The following is a 15,799-nucleotide window of genomic DNA, read 5'->3' on the forward strand; positions in this document are numbered from 1 at the left end:
CCTTCACAGGCACATGGGTAACATTGCTGGGTGCTTTTTAGCTTGTGATTTGCAGTTCCAGGGGTTTGTGACCTACTTCTAAGGATTCTGTGAAAAATAATCACTGAAAAAGGGTGGGGGAACCAAACAAAATTGTTGTCAAAATTGTTGCAAAATGTTAAAATCCACTATGTGGATCTCCTGAATTACTAAAGCTTCTCATCACTAGCCTGTTTGTTTGCAGTTGCTTGTGCTTTGGTTTCCCCTGTCTTGCCTGGAGTTTATTATTATCAGTCACTGACTACTTTCTTTTTTTTATTTTATCTTGATTGATCCCCTCAGGTGACAAACTATTTAAATGTGAGGAATGCGCTAAGCTGTTCAGCCGTAAAGAGAGCTTGAAGCAGCATGTTTCATACAAGCACAGCAGGAACGAAGTGAGTGGAAATGACTATTTCTGAGGTCAGGTGAAAATGTACAGTCAGCTTCCAGGTGCTACATGGGGAGCTTGGGTCAATTGTATTTGAGCGGATATCCGTGTAAATAAGTGAGGCAAGACTGATAGGGAGAGGTAATATCTTCTGTTAGAACAGCTGATTAATTTTGGAAAGTATGGACACGCTTTTGAGCATACGAGTCCTTTTTCGTGTCTGAATTTCCTGTAGAAAGTTGTTTTCAGGCATCCGTTACAGCAAGACAAGCTGGAGTTAGCTGGACCTTCATGTTCTAGAGGTGAGATCTAATTTCAGTTTATGGTACTAAATAGGATTTTTCCAGTCTTGTTTGCTTGTCCTGTTTCATTTATCCCCACCTATAGCATCGTTTAATGCATAAACTCTCTGGGTAAAGGCTGTGTCATTAAGGGCTGTGCACACATGTGTGAATGTGCAGTACTTATAATAGCAGCACCATGCCTGTTGGTGAGGGCCTTTCAGTGCTGCTGCTGTGTAAATATTAAAACGTGCCTGTGGTGGGGCCTTATCAGTGAATATTTCCATTCCTGCTCAGCATCAAGGTTCTAAGCTCTCAGATTGATGGCATCTGTTCTGGAGCTGGAGGATGAGTCACATTACATCTTGCTTCTCAAAAATTCTGTCTCTGTGTTGGACTGAGGGCTATCAGGAAGACTGTTACATGCACACAGGTGCATGGTCTACTTTTTCTTTTATAGTATAGAGCTCAGATGTAGGAACGTGGCAGGATGATATAGCATCAGAATTTTTCATTAATGTGTATTTCATTGTCATGCTGAAGGAAGAAAAATTGGAAAAGACAGAAACAGAAAAAGTAGTTGAGATTTAGAATTTCTCTGTCAGACATGACTTGGCTTTTTTCCCTCTTAAACACTTACTGTTTGCAATCCTCAGGTTGACAGTGAGTACAGATACAAGTGCACCACGTGTGAAAAGGCCTTTCGGATAGAGAGTGCACTGGAATTCCATAACTGCAGGACAGGTGAGAACGGCTAACCGTTCTGCTTCCTCTCGTCTCTACTCTGTTTTGTGGGGATGTCCACAAATCCATCTCAGCATAGTAACTACAAAGGGGGAGTAAGCATTTAGATTTTTTTTTTTTCATCATCACAATAAGCAACCTGCTCCTTTCCTTCCCAGCTTCCCTCAGTGCTGTGATAAGAAAAGTATAGCTCTGTAGAGCAACACATCCACTTATGTATTGCTTTTTTTAGTTTTTCCTGCTCACCTGTCTAATATCCTCACTGGTATTTCATTTCTGTGTTCACAGATAATCCTGTCACCATGTCTCTTTAACTTGCTTTTCTGAAACTAAGTTTCACCTCGTTTCTCTGAAATAGAGGAACTGGAAAGGGGGACAGTTTTCGGAGATTACAGTTTTCTTATGCTTTCTCGTGCTTTCTGTCTTAATACTTGCAGTAGTCTCTCTAGGTGTTTTTTTTCTTGGTATCACTAGAACCTGTCCTTTTCTCCCATAGCCATCCCTTGTGGTTACTCATATTATTTATGATGAGTGATCTTATGCTTAGAAAATGACATCGTGACTACTTTTATGAACCCATGATAACTGTCAGTCCAGAATCACCTGAGTAATTGCCCCTTACAGCACCATTCAAAGTAGGTTTTCTCATTTCCTTTCAGAGGGTACAGCTTGTATAAAAACTCAGCCTTACGAAGAATGGAAAGTAATGCCAAGTAACCTCAGTATTCTGTTTATTCAAAGACAGCAGCTCATTTTCCCTCTGAGCTGACTGTTACCAAAATGAGCAGCAGTTTTTTCTCTACTCTTTAACCCATCAAACTGCTACTTCTTTGTAATTGCTGTAGCATTGACACATTCCATCTACAGGACTATGCTTTCGTGTTCCAACAAAAGTCACAACTACTGAATACAAAACAAATTCCCCATAGGCCTAGTATCACATAATGGTCTGGAGATTTTATACTTTCTGGCTCGTATGAGGAACCAGTGCTGGCAGAAATATTCTGGTGCTTAGACACAGCTGTTCATGTGATGTTGTGTTGCTGTATGTGCAGTGATTTTACCAACATTAAAAACTTGAATCAACTGTAACAGAATCCGCTCCAAACATAATTTTAATGTATGGGCAATGGAAATTGCCCATGTGAGGAAGTTAGGATGCAAGAGTCAGTGTTCAAGTTAGCATCATGTATATTTATTGCCTTTAAAGAAATGTCCTCCAATGCATTCCAGTGATATTTAAACTCATAGGAAGCAAAAATAAACTCAATAGGTTGTTTGATGTTTATTATCTTTTTAATGGGAAGACAAATTTTAAAGTAAAAGAAAAATACATGCTTTTGCATTTCCCTCCTCAATCTGTATAATGATGGGTTATATGTTAAAACTCAGGTCTAAAAAAAGACCTGCCTATCTCATAAATATAGAAAACCTGTTTTCATCTGTAAAGAGCTGCATGGTTTCTCTTGCTTACAGATGACAAGACATTCCAGTGTGAGATGTGTTTCAGATTCTTTTCTACAAACAGTAATCTTTCAAAACACAAGAAAAAGCATGGAGATAAGAAGTTTGCGTGTGAAATCTGCAATAAGATGTTCTATCGGAAGGATGTCATGCTAGACCATCAAAGACGACACTTGGAAGGTAAGTATAGTGCAGATGAACCTAATTATTACCCTTGAAACAGCAGTAGAGGTAGGAAGGTGAAGGAAATGATTGCACACTAGATTATTCTAGATGGTAGTTGTCATTTTTTTGTTAGTTACCTGATCTAGAGTAGCAGGTTTCAGCAAAATGTGACATTTATTAAAAATAATAGTAATGGATCCTGGAGGGGAGTTGTCTAATTCTATGGAAAACTTTCTAGGAGGTCCACCTACCTTTTTTTCTCAGCCTCAGATGATTGGATCCAGTGCTACTAACAGTCAGGAGAAAGTTGCTTGGCTTATTATGCAGCAGTTTAGACTAGCTGATTTTAATTATATCTTTTTCTTTCTTTGAATTCTATTCTTTCTTTTTTTTAAAAATGTGTGGTAACTTGAAAATTTGAAGGCAGAGAATTAACTTGCAATGTATGACTGAAAGTGACTACTGTATAAACATAGGATAAATGGAATGCTCTGTGATGTTATCTTTCAAAACCTTGAGAATATATGAAGATGAGATTATAAGAGTTTACTGTTCAAAATCTCAAACATCTAAGGATGCTATAGGTACTCAAAGACTCTGGAAAAACGTGGGTGATGGTAGATTGCCAAAATATGTATTAAAATGCCTCTAGCAATCTAGATGATAAGACCAAAGGTAATTTTAAAAAAGCATTCAGTTTGTCTAATTTGGTGCTTTGGGCATAGCTGACCGTCACTGGCCATTCTTGTGATTCAGACCTTTGTGTCATGAACTAGAGGACAGCTAGAGGACAAGGGGTTGAATGGCAATGGCAAGGCATCTCATGTTTAGCTGTCACAGAACAGCAGCAGCCTTCTTCCCTCCTGAAAGTAGCAGAGAAAGAAGTCTGAAATCCTCTTTGAGCATTAAAGATGATGCTGGATGGTTCCCTCTCTCCTTGGAGACTGAGAGGGGGAATTTCTGGGCCAGATACCTGCTCAAAGTGCCAAGACCTACTAGATCAGCCGGTTTCCTGGTGTTGACAGTAAATATCTGTTCTCAGACACTTTACAATTGATGTAATAACCAATAAGCCATAATACATCATTTTGGCAGACTGCTTTTATATTCTTAAGACACCATTTTAGTTTAGAAAGTATCCTTCTGTTAGCAATTAAATTCTGCATTGTGGCTCTTCCCAGTGTTTCACTCTTCTTTACAGTATTCACCTGAAAGGGCATACAGATTGGAGTGGAAAACCATGGTTTATTTTTTTTGTTTTGTTTTTTTGATGGGGACTGTTCTGTTAAGGGGTGAGGCGTGTGAAAAGAGAAGACTTTGAGCACAGCACAGAAAACATGGTGCGCTACAAGAAGGAGCCTTCGGGATGCCCTGTGTGCGGGAAGGTAGGTGTCTTTGCCAGCATGTGCCATGTGAAGCTCTGCATTGTAGCTCCAAGGATACCCCAGGGGTACGGTGCGCCTCAACCCAGCGCCTCCAAACGTGTTGGCGTGGCATAACAAGTTACTACCCATGTATTAAACCACAATAGTTGCCTACCTGAATAGGCACACAGCCTGCCAAAAGGTTGAGGTAAATGACTTGCACTGAGGTATGTGCCAAGTCAGATTACATTGCAAATGGGACAGGCACGTGGTCAGTTACCAGCGAGCCCTGTTGCCTAGCCAAGATGTTACTCTTTAAACTGCCTTAGCTCCATTTTATATCCAAGCCCACTGTGGCCAGGGATGGTGCAAGCTGTTAAGGCAAAGATAAGAACAAAACTGAGGTTCAGACTAGATTTTTTTTTTCAGGACATGTAGCACAATATAGAGTGTAGCATGGCCACTGTGTCTGTCTGTGAAATGTCATGGCTTATGTTATTTAGAGTGAAATTTTTCTGCCAGAATGTAAACAGGTGGAATTGACTGTATGCATTGGGAATAACTTTCTATTAGAAATCCAAGTGAATTCATGGTGTAGTCATGGCACTTTTGCATTTGGGTGTTTAATGCTCATGATCTGAAGTGCTGTTATCACAGGTATGAAGATTGTGTGATTTTATAAATGTTTCATGATTCGTGGTGCAAGCTGTACTCAAGGAAATCTTAAGCTGGTGTGTAGACCTGTGTTTTTGATTCTTTGGATATGTTACGTATCAATGAAGGTAGATTTTGTGGGTATGTCTTTCTATAGATAGATAGATGCAACGTTCATGATTCAAAAGATTTAAATATTTCTAAATCTACCCTATATAATTCTGCTGCAGCTTTTTTTGGAAGTCCATATCTGATGAACGGCCAGTTTCAGTCAGTTCTTTGGAACTGTGTATATGTGTTTTGCTGTGCCAGCATTTTCTGAGGTAGTCTGCTGGCTGCGTAACAGGAGCTCCTACATGTTTCTGGCCAGAATGAATAAAACAGGACAGTAAATATGTTCTGGATAACTTGCAAAGAATTGTAGCCCTGCTGGACAGAATTCCAAAACCCTTCCTTTCTTTTCTTTTAGGTGTTTTCATGTAGGAGCAATATGAACAAACACCTTTTAACACATGGAGACAAAAAATACACCTGTGAAATCTGCGGACGTAAATTTTTCAGGGTGGATGTGTTGAGAGATCATATTCATGTTCATTTTAAGGTATTGTGTTAATAATTTATTAGAAAAGGCCTGTTACTTAGCAGACATTAATAAATATAACAATAAATATATTGAGACTGTTATGGCCACGTGTTCATACTGGCAACAAAACAGTGATTATATACCCTGTGCAGTGATGTTTCTACAGCAGCCTAGCAGTGGTTGTGCTCTGATTTACCCATGGCTCTGTGTTTTTACAGCTGGATTGCTACAGAGTATATGGACTATAATATCTGAAGTTATTTCAGCTACCACTGCAGAACACGGTTCTGAACGTTAAGGAAAAAACACCTCTGTGACCTTGGGTGAATCACAGAGGTTGCTCAGTTTAAAGCAGAGAGAATAACTTAATAGGAAGGCTGCAGACAGATGTATTGTTCCAGTGGTACTTTGGTTGGGCTGAGGGGTTACTGTCATACCCTCTCTTTGCATGAAAAAAAAATAAACAAGAAAACTAATTGTTCTTGCCCTTTCCATGCCAGTGATTGTGATTCTCTTGTATATATGCCAGCATAACTGCCTGTGTGTTGAGTTCCTCACCTGGCTTTATCAAAATGTTCCAAATCACCAAAAAAAACATATTAATAGTGCTGAATTAGACACAGATTATTTTGACGTAACTAGGTTAACACTGAATTGTAAGGAATTTAATTAAAAGGAATTGTATCACTCAGTGTCTTATAAAGATGCTTATATGGATTTAATACTGTACCAGTTGAGTCTGGGTTTACGTTAAAGTTCCTTTTATACACAAAAAAATTAGTATTATCTGTTTAGATAGGTTGTTCCTTGTTTAGTCATGGACAGAGGAACTTTGCTTACCTGAATTGAATGAAGTAGGAGGATATTTTAAATAATGTTACAGTGATTGTTAATGCAAGGCAGTCTGCATGGCAACAAAAGCTGACTGGGTGTTACCTTTTGAAATAGAAGTTTAATCTATTAAAACAGAATATTCTTTCCCACCCTACACAGGACATAGCACTAATGGATGATCACCAGAGGGAAGAGTTCATTGGTAAAATTGGAATCTCATCAGAGGAAAATGATGACAACTCTGATGAAAGTGCAGATTCTGAGCCTCACAAGTATAGCTGCAAAAGGTGCCAGGTAGTTTTAAATACTTCCAAATTAATTTGGTTTGGGATGTGGGGAGGGAGTGGAGATGTCTATAAATCATTCAGAATTTTAAATAACATTAAGGGTTCACAAAGAGAAGGCCAGTCCACAGGTCTGCTTTCTTCTGCAGTGCTTGTTACTTCTAATTTATGAAGTGATGCTATTCCATAAGACTTCAGGTGGTGTTCTGTAACGTGAATGCTAACACCTAAAAAGAGAAATACACATATATACGCTTACCTGTGTGCAGGGAAGCAAGCAAGCAAAACTGGAGAAAGAAACAATAAAGGAACATTCAAAAACTTAAGCTACCTTTTATTTATGTGCAAATTAAAATTGTTATAGCATTTCTGAATTATACGGTCCACAAATTGATTAATTTTGATGAGATCAGATTGTCCTCTAGTGGATATGTAGTTTGAAGGATTAAGACTGCTGCTTATATTCAGCGTGACTGCTAATTCTTGGCCTACTCTATTACTAACAGAATGGCATTAGAAGTACTGCTGGAATATACCTTACTCAGTTGTCAGCTGAGAGAGGAAGACTTTTTAATCCTCTCACTGCATGGCTTTTGCCATTTTGTAAAGAAGTAATGGGGAAGAATGGGGTCCTTAAGGCCCATCTGGATTCTGTGCCCTTACTGGGTGAGCATGCTGTGGTGGCGCGGGTGGGATGCAAAAGCAATCAGTGAAAACAGCAAAACTGGGCAAACTGACATAAGGACAGGGGCATTTTGGTAGTTAAACCACTGAGTTGGCCCCTGGAAATCAGAGCTTATTTCACAGTCTACACTTAATGTGGTGAAAGTGCTTAACTTATCTCCACGTCTTTAAAATGAAGATAATAATAGTTCAGTTTTCTGTTCTTATCTGCAAACTGGTTTTAAGTGCCAACTGATTTTAAGCTTATGTCAGTAAGCATAAGAAGATGTGGTATCACAGCAGTTAATCACATGCTTGTTTTCAATGTGATAATTTTAACACTTGACACTTAATGGGTACGTGAACTATATAAAATTGTATGCTTCCAAATGAGGACAATCATGCCATTCAAATTAGAAGACTCTTTTTGGAAGCTGGGTATTTTAGAGCTTTTGCAGGTGTTTGTGAAGTAAACAGTTGTGTAAGGCAACAGCTGTGGAAAATGAGTATTACCTGTGATGAGATGGGGAGACTCTTTTTGGCTGAAAAATTCTGTTCACTTATTCCTAAGGCAGAACAACATACAAATGAGTCTTAGTGAAATATCTCTTCTGCGTTCTTAGGAATCTCTCTCTTTATTTTTTTTTCTCATCCCAAAGTACACCTTCACCGAGCTGGGCAGTGCTGTCAGGAATACCTTGACTAGTTCCAAAATTGGAGCAAAAGATCGTGTCATTATGGCACTGTGCCCTGATATGTTGGAGCATATATGCGTATGCAGGATTACTTAGCCCAGGGAGCTAAGTAGTGGACCACCTGTCTATCGTAGTTGTAGCACCTCCAGGAGCTGAGCTAGAACCACTGCCCTGCAGTGCCTAGAAATACCAACTCTTCTGGAGCTAGTGCCAAAGCTTACTATGCAGATTAGAGCTTACCGTGCCCCTAGAGCCCACAAGACATTTTCTTTGTGGCGTCCTTGCTTTGACAGCTAGTGGAGGTTAGATGTGGTTCTCTTCAAGGCTGTTCCTCAGTGCACAAATAATTGGAGGTCCTCTACTTGTGCAGTGTAAGAAGCAGAGATACTGTCTCAAGCTAGTTTTCCAAGTGAGTTGCCTGATGTCCTGTAGCAATGCACATGTAATGGCCAAAGAGGGTCAGGCCTAAATCCAGCTTTCACAGATTTTTCATCTAGTGATACACAGAATATTTATGTCTACTAGCTAAGACTCTAGATCCTGGTAACAGGTTACTAGATCGTTGCTGTTCCTGAGGTCTTTTTTCCCCTTTCATTCACTATTGGTTCATTCCACAGTTAACTTTTGGCAGAGGGAAGGAGTACCTGAAGCACATAATGGACGTGCACAAGGAGAAAGGCTATGGCTGTAGCATTTGTAACCGACGTTTTGCCTTGAAGGCAACTTACCATGCACACATGGTCATTCATCGGGAGAACCTGCCAGATCCTAACGTGCAGAAGTAAGATGATGTGTTGGACTAATAAGAGGAGCTATCTTTTTGAAGTTGTAGTGGCTTTGCCACCTCATGCTTTTAGAGAATTGGGCTGTACTAAAATATCTGAAATTGTATAATGGATGTTAAAATGTTTATTAGAAGATTGAAATATATATCACTAATAATTCACTTCACAAAGATTATTAGTCAACAGCCTCCCAGTTTGGGCTTTGTAAAGTATAAATTTATGGTTTGTGTAAAATATTTTTTTTTAAACTATGATTTGAGGATATAGCAATGCTAGACTGCTCCAAGCTTGCAGTGAGCTTACGGGTTTCTTAAGACTCATTTTAAAAATGCATTTATGTTTCAAGGAACTTTTATAGTAATTAGTATTACCAAATGAAATACAGTTACTGACAGAGATGCCTGAAAACCACCTCTGTCTCAAGAAAAGAATCAGGTTTTGGTCTCTTTGGTTTCAGATACATCCATCCATGTGAAATCTGTGGAAGGATTTTTAACAGTATAGGAAATCTGGAAAGACATAAGCTTATACATACAGGTAAAAATGTTGTGTGTCTTTATTATTATCAATATTAAAAAGAAATTTCTGTTGCCAGTGCCTGCCTTATTTTTTTCAGGAGGAAATAAGTTATGGGTTTTTACTGTAAGTTACAATAAGCTAAGTATTATATTTGTGCTTTTAGGGTAGACCGGTCTAAAGCAGGTAGTATTAATGAAGATATTTGGTCTAGGCACACAATCCAGATTCCTAGTTAATAGGATGCAGGATTCACCTGCTAAAAACCCTAATTCTGTATTCTGTTCTTCCCCAAATTCTTATCCATGCCACCTTCTCACCATTACACAGGCTGAAAACTGCTATTGCAAAATCATTTTAACAGCTCATTATTATTTCATGCTATTTAGTATTTTCCTACCTCAGGCTTTATCTTTTTTTTCAGATCTCACACAAAAAGCCAGCTTTTCTCTCTCTCCAAAGTCTTCTAATTTAGTTTGGGCTACAATATGCATGAAAGATGTGGTTGTCGACATAGGTGGACTGTTGCCCTCTAATTCACCAGTTTAGTCAGTTTTTAGGAGATGCACATTTTTCATTAACATTTTTTTTGTTTATGTTGTCTTTTAAATTTATTTTTAAGGTGTAAAAAGTCATGCTTGTGAGCAATGTGGCAAATCATTTGCTAGAAAAGACATGTTAAAAGAACATATGCGAGTCCATGATAATATCCGAGAATACTTGTGTGCAGAATGTGGCAAAGGTATGTCTAATGCCTTGTTTTCCATTAATTGTGATACTAAATAGCAGGTGAATATCTGGATTAAAACTACTTCCATTTTTAGAATAATGGGAAGGTCCATGGAGTGCTGTAAGTCTTGCATTTTTGAGACTTAGAAACTGTATTAATCAGGAGCCTCATGGTTACATAAACTACCCTTAATTTTATACAATTTAGTTTCATCGCTTGTGAGACAAAACTGTTTTTAATAAAATTTGCTTCTGTCAGATTGAGGAGTGCTTGCCCGACTGAGTTCCAATGCATTTGCAGCACCAAAGTGAATACAAGTTAATTTTTTCATTCTAGGCTGTAATTTCTCTCTGTAATAGCCTTAAGAGTCAAAGTCGCTTCAAATTTTTGAATTGTTCGCGTTATAACTTGAACAAATCTGAACTGGTAATTTAGTGGAAGGCAGTGAGTCTGACATCTCTAATGATGTTTTGTCTTTACTTGTCCCTGCTTTTTTGTTTCTTCCTCAGTGGTTACTCAGATGTTTTCCAGAACTTTTTCCTGGAATTAAAATAATAATGATAATGTGCACTGCTACCTAAACAATTAAAAATATGCAATTGCAGACATGCAGCAAATATAATCTCAGAGCTCTTGGCTAACAATATGATCATCCTGAGTTCTCTGAAGGTAGGAGCAAAGGACTAATTGTCATGCTGTACCTTTTTTCTCACAGGAATGAAGACAAAACATGCACTTCGTCACCACATGAAACTTCACAAAGGAATTAAAGAATATGAATGCAAGGAATGTCACCGAAAATTTGCACAGAAAGTCAACATGCTGAAGCATTACAAAAGACACACGGGTGAGGTCTCTAAAGATGTACAAAAGTTGCACTGAATCAGTTAAATGCTTCCTGAGAGAACTCTTATGTAGAACAGTCAGAGAGTATGAGGAACACTAATAAAAAATTACGCATATTCTGCTTTTTGGAAAGTGAGATTTTGTCCTCTTGTCAGCCAAGACCACCTGTTATACAATTAAGATATATCATTTAGTTGGTTTCATGTTCTGCTTTTTTAAGAGAGGTTGTTTTGGTCTAGGGTAGGTCTAGAGTGTTGGTTTTGTTTTAAGTTAGTCTTCAGGTTCTCATTTCCCAAAACAAAATTTTACCTCCCACATCAATTTCTCTTGGATTCATTTTCTGCCAGATATAGTGGCATGGCTTAGATAAAAATAGCTGGTGAAGCTGGGCTTCTTCTACTTGTTTGGCTGTGATTTATTTTATATTTTTAGTAATACCAGACTCGGAATTGTCCCAGATACCTTAGACTGTTTGACGCTAAATGTGCTTTTCATCCAGGAATCAAAGATTTCATGTGTGAGCTCTGTGGCAAGACGTTTAGTGAGAGAAATACAATGGAGACTCATAAGTTGATTCATACAGGTAAATCCTCTAAAAAACAGTATCCAAAGACAATATCTTAATTTTGTTCCTAGGCTTGCTTTAGACTTGTATAACTAGTGTTATACATCATGTTACAAACATAAAACTGTTCCTCTTGTTAAGATGCTGACAATATGATACTCATCTTTGGGGACTGTTGCTAACAGCATTTCCTTCCTTCTGCCACCAGTAGGAAAACAGTGGACATGTTCAGTCTGTGATAAGAAGTATGTCACTGATTACATGCTACAGAAGCACATCCAGCTCACTCATGATAAGGTAGAAGCCCAGAGCTGTCAGCTGTGTGGGACAAAGGTTTCGACCAGAGCGTCCATGAGTCGACATATGAGGCGTAAACATCCAGAGGTGAGTTAGTTTGGCAGGTAGATTGTGGTTTGGTGGGTTTTTTTTACTTGCAAAGAAAGTTTACGGCCTTCAGTGACTTGAACTTTTTTTTTCTCTCTCTCTTTTTTCTGTTCTTTTAGGGCCAATTTTAGGTAGTGTCTGTTGAGCATGCATTTAACTGAATCAGCCCTTTCATTATGTTATGTTTCAGTAGTAAACATATCTGATTGTCAGTCCCTAAAAATGAAGTTGTTCTGATTATTTAAATCCCTTTTCTTTTTTTACCTCAGCCTTAAATGTTTTTTTCATGTTTTGTCTTCATCCATTAGTGAGTATAATTGGTTCTTTTTTCTCCATTGTGTTCTCTGTATTCAGAAGTGATCTGAAATAAGTGGTGAATAGAGAGGTGATGGCAGCATCTGCTGGTGATACAAAATTATGCCTAGTTTTAAAGATGAATGCTGACTGCAGAGAATCTGGATTAGAGGGATGTTTTGTCTGACCCCAACGGGGCTTTTTCTGTGTTCTAAATTTCTGAATAGCTATTGTGTTTTTCCTCAGCATTTCTTGTTTAGGTTGACTAAGGCTTGTCCATTCCCTTTGAGGCATTTTTTTTTTTATACTACCAATTTATCATTACTATTGCTTTGCCGTGAACATTTTTTTATCATGATGACTGGGAAGGAAGTCAACAAAAAGCTTTGTTTATTGATTTTTGGATTAAAAATGGAGCTACATGTCTGCAATCCAGAGGGCAATTTGTCTCTGTTCTTTGATAAGCTGAGATGTATAGATTCAGCTGAAAATAATGAAGTAGGACACAGTTGATAGGTTTATAAATAGAAATGCTAAAATAATATATTTTTTTTCAGACACACTGTTTGTTTTCTATAGAATTCATCACTTCCCAATGGGTTGTGTTCTGTCTAGAATATGAAAATAAATATATTCTTCTATTGTTATCTTTAAACTTTGCTGGTTTTCAGCAAGAAGGAAAAGATTATATGCCAAAAGGTTATTTAGAAAAAAGCCATGGTTAATTCCCTTGTATTAAATGACACATGTAAGATGTTAGATTACATCATTTTTGCTTTGTGACAGGCTTTATTAGGGCAGTACTGTATTGTTTGACTGTGGTCTGCACTGCTGCAGTTCACCAGCTGATATATCTTTGTCTACAGATTCTTTCGGTGAGGATTGATGATTTAGAGCAGCTGCCAGAGACGACTACCATTGATGCCTCCTCAATTGGGATTGTTCAGGTAAATTCGTCATTGCAGAATTCTGGTAGCAACTAGGTTCCAGGCCTACTGGAGGGTGAGGTGGGGACATCACTTTTTTGGTACATAACGTAGCTGGGTGTAGGCTGATGGGCAAGGAATGTGCTTTTTTAGGGAGTCAGTCTCAGCTCAACATGTATAAGCAGATGCAAGCTGTTGATCTGTTTTGTTGTATAACATGGGTGCTGGTAAAACAGAGGTAATTACAGGGTGAGGTCTCATTCCCTGAAATCAGGTTTTTGCTAAAGTTTGTTTCTTCAGTTGAGAATGAACAGTAAAGCAACTTTAGGTGATAGTCTCTTACTTGGAACTTCACTAAGCAAAATTACTTAATATTTTGTTTGGAAATGTGTTGCTCCAGCCGGAATTAGCCTTGGAACAGGGAGAATTACCAGAAGGGAAACAGCATATGAAAGCTCCTAAACGTGGCCAGAAACGAAAACAAAAGTCAGGTGAGGAGGAGGAAGCTCAAGTGCCTGAGGACCCTGCCTTCAGTGAATACACAGAGAAGGAAGGTGAATTCACAGGGAATGTTGGAGATGAGACTAATTCAGCTGTACAGAGCATCCAGCAGGTGAGCTCCAGTAGCAGGGTGATGGGTAGCAGGCATTGCTTAGAGGGATAACTCTTCTTTTTTCCTAATAGCAAACACAAAAGAGTGGCTGGAACATTTAGAGCTAATTTGATAAATTGTGGTAATATGAAGATATGTAATAGAGACTTTTAAAAAAACAGGAGTTGGATCAGTAAGCTCCTCATGTTTTTTTTTCATTTCCTTTAGTGTTACCATCTCCTTGTTTGCCAGATATCACTAACTGGCTGAAACTGTGACTAAAAGTGTGAAAGTTAATTCAGCTGCTTGTTTTGAATGTTGCATATGCCTCCCTCCCATTACCTCCTTATTTCTATATGTGGAAGTTGTTATATTCTAACCTTTCTATGTTCCCCTCCATGTGTATGATTTCTCTTGCTGGCAGTAGCAACATGTGAGCCCATCAGCACTGAGGTGATCTTTCTTAATCCTTGATATTTGGTAGTCAGCTGCAAGATACAAGGTTGAGGTTACCTTTCTGCTTTTCCTCAGGTGGTGGTGACCCTTGGCGATCCAAATGTCACAGCCCCTTCCAGTTCTGTTGGGCTGACAAATATCACTGTTACCCCCATTACGACGGCAGCTGGAACCCAATTCACAAACCTCCAGCCAGTGGCTGTGGGCCATCTGACTGCACCTGAACGCCAGTTACAGCTGGACAACTCAATTCTCACCGTGACGTTTGACACCGTCAGTGGTTCCGCCATGCTGCACAACCGCCAAAATGACATTCAGATCCAGCCACAGCCAGAGGCAGCCAATCCTCAGTCTGTGGCCCATTTTATAAACCTGACCACCTTGGTGAACTCCATTGCTCCTCTAGGGAACCAGATAACGGAACAGCATCCTCTGACATGGAGGTCAGTGCCTCAGACTGATGTCTTGCAGCCCCAGGCACAGGCAACGCAACAGCAGTCAGGACAGCAACAGGTTCAAACAGAGCAACAACAACAGATGTATAGCTACTAATTTATACTTTGAAAAGTTTTGGAATGGACAGTACTTAGAGACAAAACACACAGATGTTTGGAAAATTTCTAATAGGATTGTTTGCTGGATACCAAACAGAGATGGGAAAATGTTTATACAATGAAATGTAAGCTAAAATTCGCATAGCACCCTGCAACACCCTAATCTTGAGATTTTCACGCTGTCTCTAGACCTTGCACTGTCTTAAAAAAAAGAAAAAGGAAAAAAATCTCACCATAAATTTAGCACCCCCTTGCACTGTGTATTTTGTGCAGTAAGATTGAGACTCGACAGGAATCATAATACATCATAATCAAAGCAGGGAAATCCTAAATATTACGGCACTGATGATTTACAAAACCCTTTAGCCATACCATGTTACTTCTTTCCAATCTGGAAATTACCTTTGAAGACCTTGTTCACAGTGAGGTGGAATGTGCTTGTGGTCAGCTGGTAGAGACTGAAATGTAAAGACACAAATGGGCAAAAGAATAATTGTCTTGCTTTTTATCTTCTTTAGGTCTTGTATCTAATGACATTGGTAAAGTAGGTGGAGGTGGGGCTTTAGGGTGGGGATGAGTGTGGTGTGGAAGAAAATACACCAATTTCACAAAGTATTTCCATTTTAGTCATGGGAAAAACCCTGTACCCATAACACAGTGTTAGTGCTACGTGAATCAGATAGCTGGTCTAATGCTAAAGCAACTTTTATGGTCTTCTAGTCAAGTTTGAATCAAATCAGTTATGAACTGAAAAAAGAATGTGATACAGTTTTATGTAATTTTTCAAAACTGCTCTTTCAATCTTGCTTTTAGCTAATAGGCTTGAAGAGCAATCAGTCCCCTTTGATCAAGTTCAGGATGTGAATTTTTTTCAATTAGTCTTTCATCGTGTAATAAACATTTGAGAAAGCATTCTTTTTATATATATATACACATATATATATATAGCCTTTGTACTTTACTGTGTGTTCCTGGTGAGTATTTGTGTAAAAAACACTGTTATCACTATGA

General features: G+C 38.6%; 1 protein-coding gene across 1 annotated transcript in view; it reads left to right on the forward strand.

Moving 5' to 3' along the window:
- The window catches only part of PRDM15 (PR/SET domain 15), a 30,544-nt gene extending 15,655 nt beyond the window's left edge, over window positions 1–14,889 (forward strand). The window contains exons 9-23 of the mRNA XM_059819558.1: window positions 322–416; window positions 1,347–1,434; window positions 2,911–3,078; window positions 4,354–4,448; window positions 5,551–5,682; window positions 6,658–6,792; window positions 8,758–8,921; window positions 9,383–9,462; window positions 10,064–10,183; window positions 10,887–11,018; window positions 11,517–11,600; window positions 11,791–11,966; window positions 13,127–13,207; window positions 13,587–13,799; window positions 14,310–14,889. Coding sequence (XP_059675541.1) covers window positions 322–416; window positions 1,347–1,434; window positions 2,911–3,078; window positions 4,354–4,448; window positions 5,551–5,682; window positions 6,658–6,792; window positions 8,758–8,921; window positions 9,383–9,462; window positions 10,064–10,183; window positions 10,887–11,018; window positions 11,517–11,600; window positions 11,791–11,966; window positions 13,127–13,207; window positions 13,587–13,799; window positions 14,310–14,786 — 2,240 coding nt within the window. The 3' untranslated portion in view covers window positions 14,787–14,889. The remainder of the gene's footprint in view (window positions 1–321; window positions 417–1,346; window positions 1,435–2,910; window positions 3,079–4,353; window positions 4,449–5,550; window positions 5,683–6,657; window positions 6,793–8,757; window positions 8,922–9,382; window positions 9,463–10,063; window positions 10,184–10,886; window positions 11,019–11,516; window positions 11,601–11,790; window positions 11,967–13,126; window positions 13,208–13,586; window positions 13,800–14,309) is intronic.
- The last annotated feature ends 910 nt before the right edge of the window (window positions 14,890–15,799 follow it).

This window comes from Gavia stellata, chromosome 1 (genome assembly GCF_030936135.1).
Source record: "Gavia stellata isolate bGavSte3 chromosome 1, bGavSte3.hap2, whole genome shotgun sequence".
NCBI classification, from domain to species: domain Eukaryota; kingdom Metazoa; phylum Chordata; class Aves; order Gaviiformes; family Gaviidae; genus Gavia; species Gavia stellata.